Source organism: Dermacentor silvarum, chromosome 7 (genome assembly GCF_013339745.2).
Source record: "Dermacentor silvarum isolate Dsil-2018 chromosome 7, BIME_Dsil_1.4, whole genome shotgun sequence".
Taxonomy (NCBI): domain Eukaryota; kingdom Metazoa; phylum Arthropoda; class Arachnida; order Ixodida; family Ixodidae; genus Dermacentor; species Dermacentor silvarum.
The window spans coordinates 41600258-41624687 of NC_051160.1; the positions used below are offsets into that span (position 1 = coordinate 41600258).

At 48.1% G+C, this 24430-nt stretch overlaps 1 protein-coding gene across 1 annotated transcript in view; it reads right to left on the minus strand.

The window, feature by feature from the left end:
- Nucleotides 1–1642: 1642 nt before the first annotated feature.
- Nucleotides 1643–24430, minus strand: part of LOC125947102 (synapsin-2-like) — a 51370-nt gene continuing 28582 nt past the window's right edge. Inside the window, exons 5-10 of the mRNA XM_049671450.1 lie at nt 22793–23012; nt 15735–15888; nt 9653–9762; nt 6720–6849; nt 3557–3673; nt 1643–2135 (exon numbers count right to left, since the gene is read on the minus strand). Coding sequence (XP_049527407.1) covers nt 1992–2135; nt 3557–3673; nt 6720–6849; nt 9653–9762; nt 15735–15888; nt 22793–23012 — 875 coding nt within the window. The 3' untranslated portion in view covers nt 1643–1991. The remainder of the gene's footprint in view (nt 2136–3556; nt 3674–6719; nt 6850–9652; nt 9763–15734; nt 15889–22792; nt 23013–24430) is intronic.

The window sequence follows — 24430 nt, forward strand, 5'->3', positions numbered from 1 at the left end:
TTTCGCCCGAAAGGCGAAGCATCAAGTGCAACAGCAAATTAGTAGAGAGTTATTCGGAGTAGGGATAGTAGCTTTATCGGCTGCATAAACTTGGACACATTCGCTTACTAACTGAATTAACAAGCGTGTGTCAGCGCCCACAAGCAAACATGAATAGATCACACTGAATGACCGCAGACAACGACTGTCAAAACGCTAGCAGCAAGCGCAGCCTCGGCAGCGGACAAAGGTCCGTGCGGTCTATCGCTTCAACGTAAACTGAGCGGCGAATGGACAGCGCATACAAAGGTTAGAGCCGTGTGGAAATAAGAGACGGTGCGGGCGACCGCCACCGCCGGGCAAAGTTCAGAGGAGTTGTGCAGAAGAAGTTGGCAGAGGAGAAGCTGCCCCCCCCCCCCTACCTCCCGCGATGCCTTCCCCCTTTTGTTGCTTTCGCGTGGGAGATTGAGTGGCCAGTTCCCCTTGCGCCCGGTTGCAAGATGAGCATTTGGTGAAGCAGCACAGCGTCGCCCCACCTCTCTCCCTCCTCCCATACCCCCATGGCCTTTCGCGCGACGGTCGCGTTTGCTTTCCCCCGTGCGTTCGCTCTCCGGGATAGCGCGCGTCCCCCGCGCGCTTTCACTCGCGCATACGGCGCGCAGCGACGATTTTATCGCCCTTGGACTTCATACGGAACCTCACGGCGACGGCGACGGCAGAAATCCGGTTGAATTGTCCATATAAATGCTGTCGCAATAATACAGTTTGAATGCTCGCGACGCCCGCCGGCTACGTACGTTCAAGTACGGCGGAGCAGAGAAGCGAGCCCAGATTACCCGTGCTGCCACCTTAGGCAAAGTAGAGGCAACTCGAGAGCCGTCGCGCCATGCGCGGCGCATTGGCGGAGCGGCGCCGTTTGGCCACCTATCCTATTCTACCACCGCCGTGGGTTCAGCTTTCAAACTTGAGTGACTGCGGGGTCCTCCCACCGATTCTCGCATCTCGTGGCGCTGCTGTCGCACTTTGCTCGATCAGCCCGGCGCGGACGGGGCGACGAAGCACTGTCTGCGGCTGTTCACGTGGTTTGGCGGTGTGCATACATGCGTGTTTCCCTGCAGTCGCGGTGCTTTTTGCGACAATCTTGTGCGTCTTGGATGCCGTGTGGATTTTCAGGAGTTTGCGGCCCGTATCATAAAATTTTATTTGGTGACGCGAATGCATTTTTATTCGCGGTTCGGGCAGTGAGAACGTTCCTTTATTGTGCAAGTGAAGTCTCCTCGCAAGCGAGCAAAGAACTTGTAAGTTTGAACATTGCACTTGTGAATGTGGTGCTCTGATGAAAGAAAATAGTGCTGGCTTTATTCTATTGCGATAGCAATTATATGGACACTCCAAACGGATTTCTGCTGTCGGCGTCACCGTTGCCGTGAGGTTCTGCATAGAGTCTAAAGGCGGGAAAATTGTCGCCACGCGCCGTATGCTGCATGTGCATTAAACGCTCTACGAATACGTGTGCCACTGAATCCTGGAGAATGCACGCGTACACGGAAGGCAGTGCACTATAAAAAGAAAGCAAGCAGTAATTGTAGGTAAAGGGTTCTTTGCCAAATAAACCACATGGCGCACTAATGCGTCCAGGGAGGCATCGTCTTTCTTCGAAGTAAACCGCTGTGGAGTCGTGTTTCTTTCCTCCTTATGTTGCGCACACTTCTGGGTTTTATTTAAACTTTTTGTATTCTCACAATTCGAAAACTATGTATTGTGCTCTATCAGGAAATACTTTGCAACAGTAGAGACGACGGTACAGTAAAAAAAACAACAACAAGAAAACGTTATATATCTATAAAGAAGAAAGAACCAGTAAGCACAATAAACGAAATATTCTGTTCGGTTGCGTCGCGACGCTAAAAAAGTTCAGGCGTGGTCTTTTCGTCTTGGCCAACAACGAAGCGAGCTGGAGTGGTGGCCGACATCTTGGAGCTGCCACACTAGGTCGGGAGCCAAGCACCTCGTCACTTTTGCAGCTCGCTTTTGATTACTTTGACTCGTGGAAACTCCCCCTCACCGCAGCTGTCGTCGTAGTCGTCCATGTCCACTCGATACGCCATTATGCCACCGGAACTCGGTGGAAACTTGGCTGCTTTGCGAGCGGCGATCTGCGTAAACGATCAGATATGAAGCCTTTTAACGTGACTGGCGTAAAATTAGCGCTAAATAATGGAGCACTCCTACAAAAATCACTCGCCATTCCACTGCTGCTAGGTGCATGACCAGCGAAGCTGTTTAGCACACGACATAGAGGTGACTCAGAATTTAGATCAAATGTATGAGCAAATTTCATTTCTCTTCAGCGGCGACGGCGGTCATGCCGAAGAAGACACACGCACATACACTTTTATTTCGGCCGGTGCTGTTGATCGGCGGCATACATTCGCGTGGAAGACTGCCGACACCTCGGGGAGCCGGAGGAAACTAGACACGCGCGACGGGACCGCCACGCCGGGAGAGCGGAAGGAAACTATAGCATGCAAGGGCTTGGAACGACGACAAAGGGAGGGCGGTGCGAGCGTACAGATGGCCAACGCGGGGTCGCACAGCGGCAAATCTTTGAGAAACCCTTATTATCTACCTCCGACGCCTACTGATGTTAAAAATGGTGCCTATTGATAACTAATCTACTGAAAATGCATATCAAAGTGATGAGACGGATAAGCTTTTGCATGGAATGAAGCGATTTTGCATCAAGTTTGAGAGCTGAGTTTTTGCACATGCAGATCTCTTGACGGATACGACAAGTGCATAGAGCCCTAGCCATAGACAGCTTTGCTGTAAAATGCCTCTACAGTGAAATTAGCTGTGTAACGAAGGATCCTGCGTGCTCCAGCCGTATTCCCATCTTTATCGTTCAGTTATGTGTTTTGAACGCCTGTACAAAAATTATCAAGGAAGATCACTATAGCGAATTTCTATGGACAACGTAGGAAATTATGCACCTCAGATGAACCCATGTAGCCACGCCACTACTACCTTCCATAGCCGCCCACCAGCTGCGGTCCGCATAGGAAGCACCGGTCGGCATCACAACGGAGATCACGCGAAAGGGAGATCACGCGAATAAAATGTCATGTCCTAAATAAAAAATATGCTCCCAAAGGCCACTAGATTGTCATTTTTTTTATATGCAACATACCTCATCAAATTCGGTGCAGCGGTTCGCGGGAAAAACGAGTTGTCCGTTCTTATGAATTCAGATGGGAGCTTCCGACCTAAACGCTTTCTCTAAATCAAGCGTAGAATCACACAACGCCTATACGAATATATTTCAGTCATTCATGGTGCATTATTTTGAGGTGGCGAATGCCAGCAGAGTGAGAAGTCTTTGTAGTCTCTGTAGCGTTGCCTGCTATGTGTGGAGGACTACGCTAAATATCTCTGTTGCCGGAAAGAATAGGAGGCCAGAAATACTGCTCAAGTCTTCATTTGCCACCCGTATTTTTAAGAAGAGTAATGCTTGCTGTAAAATGGCCGTTTGTTGTTATTGCAGCAAGAATGCGAGCCACACAAATTCTACGGTCACCTTGGCTTTTACATTCTTGCTGGTGTCGAAAAGGGCCAGAAACTTCGCGGTCACGTTGGCGACGTACGAGCCTCCAACATCCTCGGGGTCCGGACTAATCTTGCTGTATGTGCATACCTGGAAAGAGCAACCGAGGGAGTAAAAGAAATCATACCAACATTGTGTAGTCTCTCTATGAAAACAATCGGCCATCATAGAAGCCTGAAACGTGCACGGCTGCAATAAATGTGATAGTCTTTCTTTTGTTGCTTTTTTCGTGTTGCTCTTGGCTTAATACTAGTTGAGTCAGGTATAGTAAAGAAGATGCGCTCTTAACTGTCGCTCTCGACTAGACTAGTGATCGTGTTTGTCCAGAACTGCCTGCAATGTTGTTCGTGCTCCGTGACATGAATGAATTGCCTGGAAACACTTCGAGGAGATAGTGCAACCGCAATACCGGTCACGGTAGCTCATTACATATTGATTTTGGGCTGCTAAGCTCGAGGTCGCAAGCCCGTTCCCGGCCACAGAAGCAGGCGCATTTTGAAGAGGGTGAAATGCGAAAGCGTTTGGCCGGTCTGTTCCTGCTTCTCTGTGTCGGGTAGATTGCGCTATTTTTATAGCGATAGCAATTATGTGGACACTCCAGGCGCATTTATGCCGTCGCCGCCGCCGTGAGGTTCCGCATAAAGTCCAACGGCGATAAAATCATCGCCGTGCGCCGTATGCTGTCTGTGCGAGTTAAAGCGTGCGAGGGTGAGCCGGCGATCGCGTCTAGGTCTCCCGCACGCGAGAAAGGGAAACCGAAAGGAAGTGCGCCGTCTTCCGTCATGCAAAATGCTCCGGGGAGAGCGGAGGGAGGAGGAGGGGGGGGGGGTGTTCTACTTCGGGCGGCGCCGGCGGCGGTGCGCGCCTGCGCAGGCCGCTGCACCTTGACAGCCATGTGCGCCTCCTCACTCCAGCATTTTGACAACGAGTTTCAGTGGTCAGCGAGTGAGATGCGCTCATGTTTGCTTGTGCGCATATGACACCATGCTTGTTCATTGCGTTACTATGCCTATGCTCCCGTGTTTAAATGGCCGTTAAAGCTACACACCTTACGTCATTTAGCTGTCCACTAATTTGCTATCGCAATCGATGCTTCGCCTTCCGGGCGAAACTGCGACTCTTCTTTTTTTTGTAAGATGTAAAACATAGCGTACAGCGTACGTTGTGCTGTAAGATGTACGATAGATCAACAAGAGCGTGTTGCCGTTAGCGCTGCACCAGGTGTGTGAGGAAACATTTTTGGCACGAAAATTTGAAGATGTGCATGGAAGAAGACAATGCATTTAGACTACTCTAAACTGCTCTACGACGGCAACCGTCAGCACGTGTGCAACAAGCATAATTAAACAGGGTAACTATAATACATTCTTTATCAGAATAACTACATTGTATAATGCAACTTCTCGATGTGCAAGTGTGTTTGTGTGTGTATGAGTTTACTTTGTTTTTCCATGCCTATATATATTGCCGCTGCGCCAACAATATTACTTGAACGCGAGTGCGCTGTGTCATCCGTTCTCCTAGTCCTTTGTGCCGTTCTTGTGCTCGTGACTTCCTTTAGCGCAACTCAGTTTGAGTATGAAGGGAAAAAAAGGGACAGGTGACAGGGTGAGCGCTAACTTCCAACTGGTTTTATTTCATGACCCTATTGCACATTATATGACCCTATTGCACATTATAGCGTCCCTAAAGGAAGTCACGAATACGATGCACCAACTTGCCCAATCCGCAGTACTTCCTGTTCTTGTGCTGTTTGTAGCCCTATGCGAGTTTGCTCACTTGCAACAAAGTTAGCAGGGCGCGAACGGCTCTTTCTGACATCTTCGCCTTGTGGAGGCACGATTTCAAGGTTTCGTTGGGAGGGCGAGCCACCAAATATCGAGTTGAAATTCTAGTGCTTGCCTCGCGACGTGCAGCGTGCACGAAGCGCGGCGTGAAATTGTATAAGCTCTGATTTTATTATTAATTTAATTATCTGTTTTGACTTATTGCTCAAGCAGAATGGTGTCTGCCTCTTCGAGTAATCCAGTTCAAGGGTTGGAATTGTGTGATCTGCCGCAGCCAATATCATTTTCTCCATTCCGTATATTCTAAAGAACACCTTACATACTATGTCGTGACCTACTATTGACATTTCTTTCCCACTCACCCTCCGATATTCCAAGATTGTGGTATTTTTAGCGCTCGTGATTCGGTCGCCGGCGTCACTCCAGCTCTGCGCCATCTGATACATGCGCGCGAACATTGCGAACGAGAACAGGGCGTAGCGCCGGCCATTGTCGGTCAGTTCTTCCATACGCTTTTTAACTTTTTTGCCCAGCGCCGCCTGGCGGAGGAATGAGAGAGAAAACAAATAAATAAAAACAATACGAAATCATGTATACTCTCATAGCGTTTTATAGCGTCAGCTGCGCTCCGTCAGCAGCAAGCCATTGCTTATTATCACGGCGATGGGAATTATATGAACACTCCTAGCGCATTTCTACCATCACAGTCGCCGTCGCTGTGATGTTCCGTATAGGCTCATTCACACTAGGCCGACACGACATCGATTTCGGTTTGCCGACTGTTGGTGACAGCAGTTTACAGGACTGAAAACGTTGTGGCCCACGGTTTAAAGGAAGGGAAATGCTGTCGCCAACAGTCGACAGACCAAAATCGGTGTCGTGTTTGCCGAGTGTGAATGAGCCTGATAAATTCCAAGGGAGATAAAATCGTCGCCGCGGGCCATATGGTGTATGTGCGAGTGAAAGCGTGCGAGGGTGGCTAAATCTCGCGCGCGCAAGGGGAGAAAGCAGAGAGTAAGCGCCCTATCTTCCGTCGCGCGCATTCCACCTGGAAGAGGGGTACACAAAAATGTGGTGTAATTAAATCTACGCTGGAAATAATTTATATATGCATAAAAGGATCACGTGGTAAATGAGGAAAGTGGAGTTACGCTAAGCCACCGAAGAATCTCTCGTGATAAGGCGCGATGGCGCAATGCAGAATAGCTCGGGCCAAGCAGCAAATGAACCCAAATTAATAGGAGCGTACGTATAGCATGTAATGAACCGCCGACATAATTGTAATTGCAAAAATAATGGAAATGAAGCGGGCCACCTTAGTTTACACTGTGTACTGCAAATTCGCTCACCATTGTCAGATAGTCTAAGCTGGCCAGGTTCAGCAGGTCGGGGTTTGGCGAAACAGTGTACAGCGGAAAAGAGTACACGGCTTTGTCCGTGTGTACTTTTATGACGATAATAGTTATACTTGGGAAGTGTCTGGAAGAAGAAAAAAAAAGCACCGTGGCGACAGAAATTAGTTTCAAACGACAAGACGCTCCTGATATTCTTAGTGGGGTTCTTAGAGTACTTCTTAGAGTACTTGTTCTGAAGATATCAAGACATCGCATAAGTAGCGCGTGTAGAGAGAGGCAAACATATGCGTTTCAACTGAAACGAACAGCCAGCTATCACAATAAAAAAATACTGCGAACACTTTCGGCACGTAAATAACGCCCTGTTAGGTGACTTACCTTGCCCCTATTGCAATCTCTAAACAACACAACTTTGCGGAAAGCTCTCAGTGATAACATTTCGGTTACCCTTGTTGCAGAGTACCATAAGGTTTTGTAGTGGGCTCAGAGGAGGGTGCGGGCTGATGCGTTGCATGTTGCCGCCAAGAGGGGGCGCAGCAAGAAGTTCCTCCTGAAGCTTCGCTCCGGGACACGGCGGCTGCCGAGCGGGCGGCGTTATTTTCACTATTTCACGTCGATGTAAACTGTCGGTTTTTGTCGATGGTAAACTGTCGATGTAAACTGTCGGGCAGTTATTTGTAGGGTACCCCGACGCTTTGGCCGGAATAAAAAAACTCCGATTCTCCGGATCGGCTCGGTGAAGATTTCACGTCGTTCGCAGAGAAAGTCTCACAGATGCGCGTTCGATTACGTGGGCTCGAAGCTAGGCAACCTAGACTGTCTCCAATAGTGGCGAGAATTGGAAGACACCCTTTAACTCGACTGACGATGGTCGCTGGCAAGCGTTTCGCCATCAGTGCATTTCTAATGCGAACGGTCGGTCATTTGACTTTTCGCCGTTTAATGAACCATTTCGCGGGGACCGAGTGAGCGCTGCAGTTACGAGTGACGTATGCCCACGTGATACGATATCTAGCAGATCAAATTGCGATGTGCTCTGTCGTGTGAATACAGCTTTAAGTTGCATGGCGGGATATGATGATGCGGTAATGATTCACTCCGGAGTAATTATTACTATATACGTTTCTTTCCCTTCCGCAGACCGAACATTGTACATAGTCCATAGAATAGAGAGGGTCTCGACTTCGGGAGCTTTGATACTTTCAGGTACAGCATACGAGAATTTATAGGTCGGTAGTGTGCTCGCAAAGTTCAGGTTCTAACGTGACCCCGTCGGTATACCATCGGTGAAGATGATGTCCGACATTCACCGCCGAATGGCCATGGGTGGCGCTAGCCAACACTCCTAGGGTTTAATACCGTACAGGCAGGCAGGCAAAGAACTTCATTATTATCCGGAGGCGGCGCTCGACCTACGTTAGGGGATGACACCGGTGGGCTACTCTCACGACGGGACGGGGAGGTTAAACTCCTCGGCCATGTCTCGGGCCCTCTGGATGGCCTTAAGCTTAATACCGTACACACACGTAGTACACACACGTAGATACCCGAGAATATGGACGAGGGAACAGCTGTCGCCGCCATAGCACAATTCGAAGCGCTTAGCACGCGTAATGCGGAGGTTGTGGGTTCAGATCCCACCAGCGGCATGATCATTATAGCTAATCATTCCGGGTCTAATTAGAAAAAAATAGCGTGATTACGATACTGCCTAACCCAAAATTTGAGCGCCGCTCTTGTTTTCATTTTGCGATGTATTGGCTGGCACGGGCAATCGGTCTCGTGCGGCAGGTTTTTCAAACCGAGCGAAGTGTGGCGCGAGTGCCTCGCTAATCTGGAGATCGCGAGAACCAGAGCGTGGGGCCAACGCGTGAGTCCCGTGTGGGCGCGATTCACAGCAGCTGCTGCCGAAAAATCTGCCAGACGACGCGCGCTACTGTGGCACCATCGCGTAGCCCTCGTCGCCGCACTACGCTTTTCTTCTCACGCTTTCGCCATCCGTCCTCCGCTTTCCGCCTCATGGTTCCGCTGCACCCTCCTCTCCGCTTTCCTCCTCGCGTCTTTCCCTGCTGCGCTCCACGTTCGTTTTCATCTTTCGCTGAGCTCGTTCGATAGATCACAAAAAACGACGCCCATGCTCGCCACACGTAAGAGTTGCGCTCTAAAAATCGTCGGCCCATCCACTCTGTGAGGATCGTAGAACAGCTAAGCTGTGTTGGTTACACCGAGTGTTACGAGTGTTACATGTGCTTGTGTTGCACCTGATAGAAGTGCGTAAACAGAAGTAAACACAGATCTACAACAGCAACTTATATTGAAACGTTGCGAGACGAGAAGAGGCAGCGACTTCCGACGCTACTCGACGAGTATCAAGTTCCCTGGTGGAAAGCTGCGGAGCCGCCGCCAGGAGAATCGGCTGCAGTCACAGACACCGCGCGCGTTCGGCGCGAACGCGCGCGGTGGCAGGAGCTCTACGCGTTGCACGTTATTCTGAAGGGCGCACCGCAGAGAAACACCTTCTCTTATCACCTCTCCTCCTCGTGCCCAGCGTGGCCTCTCATTGGTCGCTCCTCCCCTAGCACGCCTCTCCTCCTCTGCTGGTCATGTGACCTGCCCGCCCCCGGCGCGGCTCTCATCCTCTTCTGGTCACGTGACATGCGTGACGCTGGACAGACGGCCAAGGGTCTAGTAAAAACAGCTTTGCTGTTAAAGGATGAACGTGATTGTCAACGGCATTGGACGCTGAGTCCGAAAAGGCCAAAATATGATAGAAGACCGTTTTTGCATACCGCGACCCCTTCTGAATTAAAGTCCCTAGATATTTTTTTGCTTGCTCTGAATGAGGCTGCCCCAGCCGGGTAACGAACCTGCGACCTCGAGTTCAAAACAGTATAGTATACGACTCATTTCCGGCAGTGTATACTCACTTGATGGCTAATTTGGCTTTGTCCAGGATCTGTTCACCTAGCGATCCTTTATTCAGGCCTACTCCCAAGGCGCAGTGGTGGCCAGGCTTAGTTAGGAAGTCGCCCACAATCTGGACAAAGTGGTGATCAAAAAACAGTGCAATGAAGCTTGGTTCTCTCGTTATTGCTTTTTTTTTTCTTTTACAATTGTTTCGTATCTGACGTATAACGTGACGCAGGCCCTGAGAGGTCCAGCATACATTTTACTCACTGCGACGACTTGCTATAGAGTTCTACTGTTCAAGTTATCTGCCTGAATGAATTACTCAATGAATGAGCGGCGCAGTCACTCAACGTCTTCAACCATGCGCCCGTTACATCTTTTGATAACGCAGTTTTCTTTAATTAACTGGGCGGACCCGATAGACCAGTTAATACAGATTTAGTTTGTCCGGTATCCGGGTAAACGCAGGCGGACGGGGCGTTCAACCGGTGGGTGGAGGCGTAAACGTGAGCGGCCTGCATAGTGCCAGCCACCTGGTGGTGCGGAGCTCAACCAGACACACATAGCTAATATTACAGTAACCAAGTGTATTTTATTTTGCTGCGGGTGTAAATTTTCGGCAGCAACACAATTACGCCACTGTCAAAAATTTCATCCAGCAGCGAAATAGAATACACTTGGTTACTGCAATATGAGCTGCGTTTATCTGGTTGAGCTCTGCGCCACCAGGTGACTCAGGTTTACGCCTCCACCCCTCCGGTAAAACGCCTAGTCTGTCTGCGGTTACCCGAATACCGGGCACGCTAAAACGCCCTATTGTTGTTTCCTCAAAAAAGACTCGCGGGGCCTAGACTGACGAAAATGAGCGCGCAAATTAACTGCTTTCGCGGCGTTCGTCGGTGTAATACTTTGCTGACCGGATCAACCACGTGAGATTTTCCCACTACAACTGCATGATTTCCGTGGCCAAACCTGGTGAAGGGCCCATTAGGGCTCTCTCAAGTACATGTTCTATATAGTCACAGGATTCACATCACTTTACTACAACTCCGATTCGATTAACTTCATCAACTTCAGCCGGTGTCATAAAGCGAATAATTAGTGAAGGGAAACAATGCTTCTCTTGAAATAGATCCATTGGGACTCCATGTTTGTATGAAAGGGCGAATTCCGAGAAGCTACGACATGTGGGACCCAATTGGCCCTGTTCTGCTTGATTGTCCGAAGGGGTGGACATAAATTGCACTAGTCTACATGTTTGCCTTCCCTAATTATTTGCTTTAGTACACCTGCTGAAATTGACGAACCTAATTAAATCTAAGCAGTAGTGAAGCGGTGTGAATCCTGACATTATATTGAAAGTCTTTCTGGATTCGGTAATAATTTGTTTGTTTGTTCATTTATTTCTTTATTTGTAATGCAATTCCCATCGGTAATTTTAGCAAGGCGGGAAATATATGGGATCCAATAGCTTAAGTATAACAAATTAAAAAGTACAGAATACAGAAACTTAAAACGAGTAAAAAAGACAGACAAAAAACCTCATTCGGTGTCATGCACAAAAAGAAAACAAGCATTCGTTATGCTACCTGTGACACAAGTATTGTTGTACGTTTTAGGACATTAATGTATTTGAGGCCATTGCAATCATTGACAGTTAACAGAAAAAAAAATATTTCTAAAGTGTTGTTTTTCGTTTGAAAGGGGGCTATAGGGAGCTCGCAATTTTTTTTTCTTTTGCCTTGCGAATTATCCGGCAGAAAAGGAGTGATGCCAGTTGTATAACGTCGTTTAATTACTTGCAATAAAAATTACGATTTATGATTTCTTTCAGGTAATGCTTGAAGTTCTGTCTAATAGCTTTAATATGATAGATTTAAAGGCAAGAAGTCGCACGGTGGGAGTGGAAAGTTATGGGCTCTTCGAAGAAAAAAACTGTTTACGATTAGAATTTGCTGTTGCCGTGTCAATGAGTTTAGCCCGTCTAAGATTGTTAGTAATCAATTGACCTAAACCTTTGCATTGCGTGACCTTCGAAAGGGATACATTGCAGGTGCGGTACAGCAATTTGAATCTTTTCTTGTGCGTAACAGACACCAACCTTTAAACAGGTACTTATAGCTTGAGGACGCACGCACGAGATACACGTATACAGCAAGAATTGGGAGTATATCCATATATATGTCACAAATTTTCGTTAGTCACAATTTGTGAAGGGACAGAAAATGACTCCGCAGAAAGCATGGTTATATTTTATGGAAGTGTAGAGATGATGAGGTAAGGGAAAGTGGTGGTTAACGAAAGAATAAGTTGGCCACAGCTTTCCTCAGAATCCACATGTTCGCATTGCAGGTGTGGTTTTTGTCCATTAAGCTAACTGTGTTGCTAAGCCTCTGGTCCCTTGCAAACGTGTGCATATAGATATGTATCTATAAACATATATTAAACAATTACATCTCTAACGACAGGAAATATACTGTTATTTTACTAACTTTCCGGCAGGTGGCCCTGTTGTGCTCTTTTCTTAGTCTGTAGGTTCGTGCACTTGGTGTCTTTGTGACGCTGTCATAGCAACTCGTGCAGCTTGCTGTGCTTCTACGACATATGCACCGATCTAAATGTTCATAAAGATGCCAAGGGTATAACGTTACGTTGCCTAATATCAACACAAGATTTCTAACGTGAACATGGATACCACATTTTCTCTTTAACCACTCTCAGTTCAACTCGGCTATAGGCTGACGCCTGAAATGTCGAGCGCCTGTGGCGAACTTCGGTATATCGCAGGGCTCTTTGCAAGGTCGGCTTTTTTTTTTTACGAATATAAAGGGCTTGTCAGAATGCGTTTCTTGTACCATTGATTTATTCGCTGATGATAGCGGAATGTGCTACAAAACCATTATTCAATGTTAGTGTTTTTCTCCATTTTTATAGCATGCCTAATACAAAGAAAAGTCAATGCTCGTAAATTGTATGCCTGTGGCTAGAGAAACAAACGAACTTGTTCTGCTAAATAAACTGAACCGTGCACCACAAGTAAGATTGTCCTGATATAAGTACTATCGTGAGCAATATGAGCTCGAACACGCGAGCGCGTGGAAAATAGCCTCGAACCCTACATCGGCCGATTAGCAGCGGCCACTTTTGGAAACAAATTGGAAAGGGCGCCGCTCTTCCGCTGGCTGTTCACACTCCCGCCTCGATATCATTGCTGCAAAACGGTAGCTTGTAGCATGTCACTGACCGCTAGCGGTGATATGAATTCACATCAACGCGCACAGCTACCTCAAATGACCCATCAAGCTATGCAGCTGCTGAGATATCGGCTGTGACGTAGACTGTCATAATGCACAGGTCATGCTTGTATTAAATCTAGGCGGTGTTGGCTGAGCGTTCGGATACGCCACTTTTATCATTTTTTTTTTGTACGCTAGCGAAGCGGGAGTGCCAACAGTTCGCGGAAGAGCGCCCCTCCTTTTCCCTCCGGTTTCGGCAGCGCCATCCACGTATGACGCTATCTAGGCTTTGAGGCTATTTTTCACGCGCTCCCGTGTTCGATCTCATATTGCTCACGATAGTACATCGGTCGCCACATTGCGCCCAGCCTGCCTTGGAATACTCACATTCATGTCATTCAGAACCCTAACAGCGTTCGATGTAACTTTTTTTTACATCACGTGCTGCACTATGAATACTTCTACATATCGTATTTGCTCTAATGTATGCCAATACGTTTTTTTTTTTTCTAAGGTTATGTAGAAAAGTCGGGTGTCGGCTTGTATTCGTGAGTGGGGTTTGACCGCAACCTCCAGGCACTACCGATCCCAGAACCATAAACACCACGACGGGGAAAAAGACAGTCGCAGTTTCACCTAAAATGCGAAGCATTGATAGCGACAGCACTTGCCAAATACACGAAATAGCGTCTCGCGCTTTATCAGCAATATATATATTGTAGCAAACACTCGGTTATACTAATAGGTTCACGCAGAAACTCATCTGGCAGTTGTCTAAGTATGCGTAAGGGTTGTGGCGCTTGCTCATCTCAACGCAGTCCGGTCTCATTATCAGTTTTTTCACACTTGTTCTGGCCAGTACCAACTACAGCGATGCTGCGACACGAACTGGTGAGGACGGCGGCGCAACGTGTATTGATAAAGAAAGAAAAGTACTGCGGGTGGCGCCGCGAGGCGCGCTGATGACGTTCCGATCATAAGCCGTTATCGCTCTTTAGCAGCTTGTCCATCCGCGTCCAAAGACTGCGGCATGCTGCGGAGGCGGCACGGAAGGATGAAACATACTCTGGCACGACCGCGCGGACCTTATCTCGAAAGCGATATGGGAAGCAGACAGAGTGTGCCGACTGCTGATAGCTCCGCGCGCTGTGTTTTCACCGCTCCGTCCACGTTCGAGCGACAGCCAGCACGAAGGTAAAGCACGAAGACAAAGTGACAGCCAGCACGAAGGGTAAGCATAGAAATGCTTACGCTTTAAAAAAAACATAGTGCAACGCGTGCACGGATAAACATGACCATATCTCACTCTATGAACGCGAGTTGTCGCCGTGACGTCGTTAGCCTAATGAAGAGCGCGGTAGCAGGGAGCAAACGCTTCTCGGTAATTTGAGATCACGTGACCTTCCACCCTAAGCGCGCATGAAGCCACCAGCCGTCTCGGCTGGCCATTTGCCCTGGAGTGAGGAAAAGCTGGAATGAGGAAGCGCGCGGGCAGCAAGCGAATTGACCTTCGTGCTGCGTCTCTATTAAACGGGAACTATGCAGCGAAAACACAGCGCATGGCGGACTATGCCCCCGTCGCCGATGGCTTTCAAGATACGTAAGCCCGGGCGGGCGCGCGGCCACCCGGGGGAGGCCGCGCCCCCACCCCTCCTTTCCATCGCCCTTGGATGCGATAGAGGGATGCGACAGAAGATGGCGCGCTTCGTTCCCGCTTTCCTACCTCGCGTACGCGAAATTGAGCCACCGAGATTGAACCCACTCACGCTTTCACTCGCACATACAGCATACAGCTAATGGGCACGATTTTATTGCCCTTCCACATTATACAGAATCTCACGGTGACAGCGACGGCAGAAATGTGACTGAAATGTCCATATAACTGCTATCGTAATAAAACGCCTAGTAAAGGTTCGCCGCGTATCGATGATGATCGCCACGTATTGATGATGGTGGTTCTCGTACTATACTACATACCCACAACGGAGAATTGGCCAAGGACCGGGCGGTACATTTAAAATAAATAAGAAGAAAGGAAGAAACACAAGGCATTGTAAGAGTTAGCTGTCCCACTGCGCAGCACGAGTTTGCGAGGATACATGCGCTTGCCAGTTTCCTTTCAGCCAAAGACGCAGGAACAAAATGGGCAAATTTAAAGCATTTGATTAACAGATGCACGAACGCTTCGCTTCACGTAGCTTCTAAGGTGTGCATTGGATCTGTTCTATATATTACTGCCCCAATTCGGGCCGTCATCATAGAATCGAGGCCAGCGAGATTCGAGTACATTCGGTATGACACGTCTTCGTAGTAAACTCGAGTTCACCGCATAATTATGGGACGTGTGTCGAGAGTCAACTCGCTCGAAATGTGCCGAAAAATTCTGTCACGTTCATTTTATCTTATCGATCATGTCGCTAGTATAGCGCAAACTAAAACTACGTCCTAACCTGAAAATCCTCATTAATCGCCTTAAAAAATTTCGTTTAAGCGTCACCGTGACGTGTGCGAGCAAAATTGCTTTTTATACAGCATTATTTAAATTAGTAAGTGCCACGTACATCCGACGATTTTAATCACCTGTCCGCATCTCTAGCTACTATTGAAAATGATGATGCATTTATGAAGAGATTAACATTGCCTGATACGATTATTAGATTATGTGTATGATTTTCTCACTTTCTCGTTATTTTCGGTGCTCTTTTCAGTCAAGAATAATTCCCACTGCCATATACCGACATTTCCCCTTCCCCCCTCTTAATGCTAAAATATTAGTGACCCTCTCCTTCTGTAATGCTTTTTGTCCTTGAGGGTATATTAAAGAAATAAAAATAATATAATGGCCCTCTGTACGTATACTTACACTCAAGTATTGCAGTGGTCCATCTTTGAGCGTGTCGTAGTCCTCTATATTATCTACGTTCAGCATGCCGAAGTGCACGAATTTGTCATTGAAGAGCTTGGTCATGGCGCTCTTAATATCCTGCTTTTTGTTGCGTATGAATTGACCGATCGTCCTGCGCAAGATTGGGAAAAACAGAAAAGAGTCTTTTATTCCTTTCACAAACAACGTGAACAACGACGACGATGACGACGGCAACAACAACCACTCAAGTTCAACTTTTAAGTCACCCTCCCCTTTACACCCTCGACGACCCACCTCCTAGCATCTGTTTCCTGTTATAAATACCTCGGGGATACACATTACACAGGAGCTATCTTGGAATATGCAGGTTGATTTGGTAGTTAGGAAAGCCAGCATCGTGCTTCTCTATTTGCACCGAAATTCTCGCTCCACCCCTACCTGAGTGAAACTTCTACTTTATATATCCCTGGTGAGAGTCAAGCTAGAGTGGGCCAGTTCCGTCTGGGATCCGTGCGCTGCTGCCTTATCGCATGCTCTCGAAAGTGTCAAACACCGCCGTGCCACCCGCTTTGTTGCATCCAGTTGCGTGAAGCCAGCGTATCCTCTACAAAATCAATGCTTGGTCTTCCTTGTCTCCAATCGGGCCACATCTACTCTCGTTTGTGTCTATTTCATAAGACATCGTACTTCAAAGAACAACTTCTGCCCCCCACCTACGTTTCTTATCACAGTGACGACGAATTCAAAGCAAAGGTTCTCCACATGCCTAACCAACGTTATTTTTTTAATTCCTTTATACGAAGCATGAGCAATCAATGGAATCATCTCCTTCCTTCCGTTGCTGCAATTACTGATGTCGCCTACAAGAAAGCCACGGTTGAAGATTTCAGCAGCGCAGCTGTTTAAGCTTTTCTTTAGGCCACGTAGTGCAAAAGAAACTGCGCCTGGCGATGACGTCACCAAGCGTTGCCTAGCACCCACCTCGCGGAGCGGCGTGTGCTTCGCCTCCTCTCCGTGCCGTGCACATGTTACCTTGACATGGGACGTTAAGAAAAGGGAAGGAGAGCATGCTCGTGCAGCGCGCGCTATGCTCGGTAGATATAAAGAGAGAGAGAAATAAATTGTAGCAGCACCAACGAGGCGACGTGCAGAGCTGCTGCCGATGCCGTTCGCGTTACCCCGAGTTCGCACCGAACGCGCGCGGTGTCCGTGACACAGTATTGTACGGAACAGGCGTTCCTGGAACTAGTTTCTTTTCGGAGGAACGGAGGAACGACACCGTTCCGTTAAAGGTGGATACACAAGCGAGGGCAAAATCTCGCCTGCTCCGCGGGCCAAACAGTCACGTGATCACTTGAATCGGCGCAGCCGAGTTAAGGTGCATTCACACGATCGGACGGAGGAGGAATTTTCGCAGCGGGTGGCGTATCACGTGACGCGCGCGTCATCAAAACGTGACGCCCTCGCCTAGTCCGGCCTCCTCCGCTCGCGGTCCGGATTGAAAATGCTCGCCGGTATTTCCATCCGTCCGTTTGGCGGTCGTCTGACGTCAATTTAGCGTAGTCAGCGTCAAATCTGTCCACATTGGACAGATTGGCGTGGCTACGATGGCGTGTTGTCTGCTTGAAGCCACGTGTGTTGTTGTGCAGCAGTGACCGCACGTGTTTTTGCTGTGGTGCAGCGAGAAAGGCGAGTCATGGTTGCGCGCGCATTTCTATTTACTCAGACCGCGCAGCCTGCGTGACCTCAACATGAGTGAGGTGCACAAGAAAACGCTAGTGACGAGACAACCGTCACTTTTTTGGCTCTTGTTGAGGGATTCACAGCGCTATGGAATATAGAGCACGCCGAGTATGCAAACGCGCAGCTCCTAATAAGCGTTGGAGTCGAGAGTAAGCACGCGGATTCTGGAAACGGCGCTCCGGCTGTGGAAATGCGACCTATTGTAGTTTCTTGAAATGTGTAAAAGTTCAGGTGCTGAAATCTTTGCCAATCCCCCAGTACGGGTCTGAGTCATGCAGTTGAGACATCATCATCATCATCATCATCATCATCATTGTCTCCGCCATTTTGGCTGAGTTGTAGCTCAGCAAAAAGAGCTTGCAAATACATTTCTATTGAGATTTCTACCCATGGCATTTTGGTGGAAGTGCGGAGTACTAGGCAAAACGGAACTCCGCAGTGGACGTGTTCTGCCCAGGTCCACCGTGTCAAAGGTCGTATTTGCTGTTTCAACCGCAAAAACGGGACCCCAGCCGCTGATCTTGATCCAACCCCGCGACCCTGGCTCATCTTGCGGCATTGACAGCGTCGAAGTCGGTGAATGGCTTAGGAATTACGAGTGCGTTGCAAAATGCAAAAAAATAATAATAATAATTTGCGGGACCAGGCAGTGACGCTTGCCAATGTCGCTTTCTAAGTCAGCGAGACAGCGCGTGTTTGGTTTGACACTCACGAAACCGATATGACTAGCCGGGATCTATGCAAGCAGAAGAGTCGTAACCTATTTTGCAAACCACTTGGTCGCCGCCGTGCCGATTCGATAGACCTCTCCTGCTGCGCTGAAACTTCTACGGAGTCGTACGTGTCGTACATACTTGACGTTATCACCCCTTGCCCCGTGTTGATACCAACATGACCAAGGCGTACAACGTCCACGTCCTTAAAGGTATTGCTGACCATGCTTTAAATTTACTGGTCTTTAAGGACTGCTCAACCGTCGAAGACATTATCAGGGAGTGCAAGCGTTTTCAAGAACTGAAGAGTCGCCGAATTGGCCAACAATTATGCGGCTTCAAAGCGTTGCCGCTACGTCGTCCTGCATGGGTCTTCAGGCGCCCAATCAGCGACCCACCACCACTAACCTTGTCCGCATCGTGCGCAGTGAAATTTAGGCGGCGTCACCACTTACGTTTTTCACAAGCCCTACCGATGATTTCCAACCGACAGTCTCTTTAATTCAAGTCATCGATAGGACAGAGCTGGCTAACCTAGGACCCATGCCCTCACGCTCCCTTACTCATCATCGGGTTAGTTCTCTTGTTCTGCCTCCTAGAAATGCAGTAATGTTTCGGCGCTATCGTGGTCCAGAACAACAAGCCCATTTGCTTTCTCTGCGACGGCGTGCGACATATCTCTCGTCTCTGCCAATATTGCCCACCTTCATTCCGTCGCTCATTTTACGCGCCTTATATATCTAACACTCCTCCGTGTACCCGCGCTCTTGCTCGGGGCGGTGCCGCCGCCTACGAGCAGAAAAGAGAAGTACTGCATTATGACACTAACGCGCACCGACAGTGAACGCTTCGGTGGTCTCAGCACTTCGACGCCTCGATGCCAGCATTCGAAGGGACGCTGGCATCAAGAAGCACTACCAACGCGTTCTCGCAGAAGCACTACTAGGTGGCGTTCACCGTACTCAGCACAGCGGAGCGTGGCCTCCGCAATTAGCTCTGAAAATGTTTCTGAAGTTGATCGCGGAGGCTGCAATTACGACGTGCTGTACGCGCTGATTTGACTCGGTGACGATTCAGTTACGTGCTTTGTATTGCGCGTTGTATTAGTGTGTCACTTACGTGCTTCGTCTTTCGCGTTGTGCTAGCGTGTGCAGCGTAGTGCAGCTTCCATATGCACGACGGTTGCTCATGGTCATCGACGTTGGTAGTCGTGATGGAGGAGACGTGCCACCAGGCGTCAGCGTGGGTGCATCAACGCCTAAGGGCGCTTTAGCCACAAAACACCAATAGACATTATATATCAATGTGCAATAAACATTACACTACTTCTGTGAAGACACGTTTCACTTTCGTGTTCTATACCGATTCCTATATAAGAGGGATCAACCACATTTTTTCACCATTGCCACGACGAGAGCCAGCCAGTGCAGAAGACCGCTAGTCGCCGCTCACTACTCCGAGACGCTCTTACACCAACCAGACGCTCCAGCCATTCACATTCCCCCGCACGATCGTCGTTCGCGGTCACCTCTGCCCTGCCGCTATTCATTGCCCCATCCCTCTGCACGCTCTTCCCAGGAAAACTAAACAATGCAGCTCCAGGAGGTGACGCTGCATCGGACCCCCCGACCCGCGTACGAGGACCAACTTGCTGTAAATGTGGATGGCCTCCCCGTTACTGCCCTTATCGACAACGGTGCACATATTTGTATAGTGAGCTATTTGTGTAGAGGACACACCGACAGGCATTTCCTCGCTTTCCGCTGTAAGCTACATTAGGGATGAGCAACGGCGGGACGCGTCTCTAGGAGATCTTAACTACCTGTACTCTGACTCATCGTCCCGGTAATTGTATATTTTCGCCATGGTCAATGGCATGTCGCAGGAACATACACGCCGAGAGACAGGAAGCACGTCTCGTCTTTTCTCTCATCTCCGGGCTACCGCACACGAGCACCTGCATTGTGTCCCTGCATCCGTCCACCTCGGTGTTTCAGGACGTACGACCTTGTACGGCGATGCTTTTCTTTTTTTGCCTGGTCTCTACCACTTGGTTCATCCTTATATCGCTGCCTTCGAGTCGTGCCCACGCCAGTAAAGGTCAGCTCTTCCCTTGCGTGGCTCCTCCAGCTTACTGATGTTTTTTTTTTTTAATGAGCCATTTTTCCATGTTAGCCTCGACCTTCTGGGCCCGTTCCCAGTCTTCACCGCTGGCAAATAATAAGTGGCTACTGCTACAAATCAGGCGACCCATTACGCCATCACATGACCTTTGCCAACCACGTGCATACGAGACATCACCGACTTCTTGATGCAAGATGTCGTTTTACATTACGGCAGTCCTTCTCAGTTTTTCACAGACTGAGGTCGCTACTTCTGATCCGAAGGCATCGAAGTCTTACTTCGTTCTTGTGCCATCAAACACAAGCCTGCAACTGCGTACCACACTCAAAAGAACGGTCGGGCTGAACGCCTGAATCCCACGATCCTTGATATGCTCTCATTGCATGTTTCATCTGATCATCGTGTCTCGGACACAATGACCTTTTCTGCCCTTTGCGTATAGCTGCTCAGGCCATGACAACACGGGCTACACTCCCTTGTATAGGCTGTATCAAGGAGAAGCAACGCTCCTTTTTGACACGCATCGTCCGACCCTTACCCAACTATCGACGGAACACGCTCGCGACACCATTGCTACAACATAAAAGACCCGTAAGATTACCCGCCTCGCTTCAGTGTCGCAAATACACCAAAAATTGTTATACCAATCCAACCACCGGTACATCCGATTCAGTGCGGGTTGCACTGTCCTTCCCTGGCCCTCTTCTCGGCCCGGTGGCTTCTCTGAAAAAACTACTTTCGCGGTACTCTTGCCCTTAACATGTCCGGTACTTCCGGCCCTTAGCATGACAAGTGACGGACGTTACTTGCGACATAGCCCTGTTCGATCCTACCTCGCGTTCTACTTCCTGAGACATGATGCACATGTCCGCCTAAAGCTATACCTCTCGCCTACCATTCTGCTTTAGGCGCCGCGTCGGCGCTTTTCCGGCCGGATGTCACTGTCACGAGATTGCAATCAGTGTGACAAAGATGATGTTGGTCACCGTGTAAAAAAGCAACGGCGATTATAGAGATTGCCTTTCCGCCATCTCGGCTGTGTTCTAGCTCGGTGAAGAGTGTTAATAAATAAATTTGTATTTATATCTCTACAAGTGATAATATTGCCGGAAATTTCTACTTTAACACAAGCAGAAAAGACGGTAGCCCCTTTGTCACACGCTATATGTGAAGCTAGCATAGATAATTAAGAAGCCGTATCGCGAGTATAATACAGCGGTTGAAAAAGAAAAAAAAAACGCTTAACCTGGCACGTGGCCGAACAACGCTCGAAACAGCGAAGCTGGGCGATCGTAGTCCAGCATTTTCCGGAAGTGCGCGCGAACTTTTCATCTTATTATCATGATGATGATAATTTCTTTTCGCACGTCTCAGACTTACGGCCGTCACTGCGCGTTGCACAGCGCCGCTTGCAACACCGACACCGCGTTCCAATGCCGACACGCAGTTCCGGGAGACCTGCTCCGTGAATGCGTCTCTCTTTATCGCTCTCATAGCACGCAAAACCTCTTCACCTCGCAGAGGACGGGCTTACGAACGCGCCAGCTTTGGACGAAGACTACGACGCTCGAACGCAATCATATGGTTCGCATAAATGCGCGTTCTGCAAGCGTGGCTGTATAACGTAGTGGTGTAAAAAATTATTCTTTGCCCTGCCTCAGACAGCGCTTCCTTTATGTTGAATCGGCCGCATCTGGCTGGCATTGATAAAATTTAGGAGGCCCTGCGTGAGACATGGACGCCATCTGGCAATACATCGGGAAACATGAGCTTGTGCAGAGGGTTTCCTTCCTCCATGGCAGAGGGTGCTCGTCGGCGCGCAGTCGGGGAACGTCGTTCGTAGGCGCGCATAGCATGGCATTTTCAGCGCAGCTTAAGAAACTAGGGTCTTTAGAGTTACGTATCTATGTATTTTCTATTAAAGGAACACACCTCCTAATACTTACCTAGTGATGTTGCGCCTCAGATATGCGTGATATTTACTTTGTGATCGATAACGTTCACAGGTATGAACAGCCGTACCAGTTTAAGTAGTGTGGGCGGTAAGCAAGTGGTCCAACTTTGGCCGGGTGGCTGAATCGGGTGACAGACAGACAGACAAACCAAATTTTCAGCGTTTAAGTTCCCCAAGAAAGACTATCGTCTTGAAAAAAAAAGTCGCAGTTTCACCCGAAAGGCGAAGCATCAATTGCGATAGCAACTTAGTAGAGAGCTATACGAAGTAAGGATAACGTAGTGGGTAAAAAAAAAAAAAAAAAAAAAAAGGCTGTATAGCGTAGTGGTTACGACGCTCGCTTTGGTACCGGGGGTGTACGTGGGCTCGAATCCCGCCTCGGCAAGAAAGTGTATTTTATTTTCTTTCTTAGTTTCTTGATACGCACCACCAAATACGGCTGGTTTAATAAACAACTTCGCTGTTAACAGGTGGCAGTTTTCAAACAAACAAAGAAGAAAAGGATGAACAGATGAGCTCACCCCGGGTGCATCGAAGTCCCGAACGTTGTCTTCGTGTAATGCTCTACGAAATACCGGATCACATCGAAGGCGGTGTCGCCGTGCAACGGCTCTATCTTGCTATTCGTGTCGTTGAAGAAGACGTCCGTGTAGAATACGACGTCACATGTTCCATCGGGGGGCACCAAGTGAATGAGCACGTTCTCTTGTCCGATCGTGCAAGCCAACATGGGTGGTCTTACTGCGGAACACCACAACCAACTCTTTACACTGGATCACCTTATTGGGCCATTTCGCGAATATTCTGTACTATATATGTGTCTGCTTATTGGTGATTGAAGTTTATTAAAGGCAGACAGGTATAATAAGGAAGTCGGAGTTCAGTCTTTGTCGTCCCATTGTGCTGCATGAAAGTAATGTATTGGTCCTGAGATAATCACTGCGATAACGCCGAACTGCCGATTAAATGTCGCAAATGCGTATGTTATTGAAAGGAAGTACTCTCTCAATGCTGCTAACTTAAACTCGTTTTAACTCAGCGGATCTTTTGAAATGTCGTTTTCTGAAAACGCTGCTGAATAATTTACGCTGGTGTGTTGAGGTGAAGTTCATCAGGTTGCTCTAGGGTCCAGACCAATATTTCCTGACGTGAAGGTTGCTCTTAATACATTTCTTGAATCAACCAGAATAGATTGCTACGTTTTAGGCCAAATATTAGAAGCCGTATATTTTTTGGTCAAAAATATTAAATAGAACTTGCGTAAAATCAAAACCTAACGAGATAGACCAAATTTTTATCCGATTTAGCACGGGCATGTGAATTTACCTTATATAGAAGCTTTGAGCACTGTAACTCGAAGAATAAAGACTTCAATGGATTTTGGTCCAATGCGTCAGTCATACGAGAGTAATTTCGTTCCATAAGCGTAGTACTTTCGCTCTGATAAATGACTCCAATAGGAGCACTCTGCTAGGAATATCAAATAAGTCCTGAAAAGGGAGTTATTAGGAGCACATAGCTCGGCAAGGAGAACTTGTCTAGCTTTCTACCTTTGATGTTAGTCAACAACGCTGAGCTTCAGGTAAACATGTTATAGCTGTTATTGTTCTCTTGTAATAAGTTTCTGTGCAGCCGGTCAGGCTCTGCTACCTATCAAACCCAATGCGCTTTGGCAGGTCCTATAAATTTATGATGCTCTCTTGGAATATTTGACTTGAACTGCATTCAACTATTTCCGCAATACAGTTGCAGAGAAGATCAGGCAAAAACCTGTTATTAGAGCTCGAGGTGAGCCTGGCCACATCACGCAGAGCGCACCTTCAGAGCGAGTACCAGTCAGGACGCAAACACGATTTCTACTAACTGCCGATTGAAACACGGGAGAACGCACGCACGCGCATTTTGATGGCTTCTACGAACACATAATGCCTGGTTTGAATAAAATCCTGTAAACCATGAGCCACCTATAGTAAATATATTCTGGAAGTGGCAATGGTAAGTTAAAGAATTATAAGAAAACAAAATGTAGAAATTTTTTTAAATCACAAGATAATGCAAATTCACATCCCCATTACTCCAGCTCCGGTAAGGTCCGTTGTCCCAAGATCCTATATCAATTTACTCCAACAAAACCGGCAGCTGCAAAAAAACGCACCTTT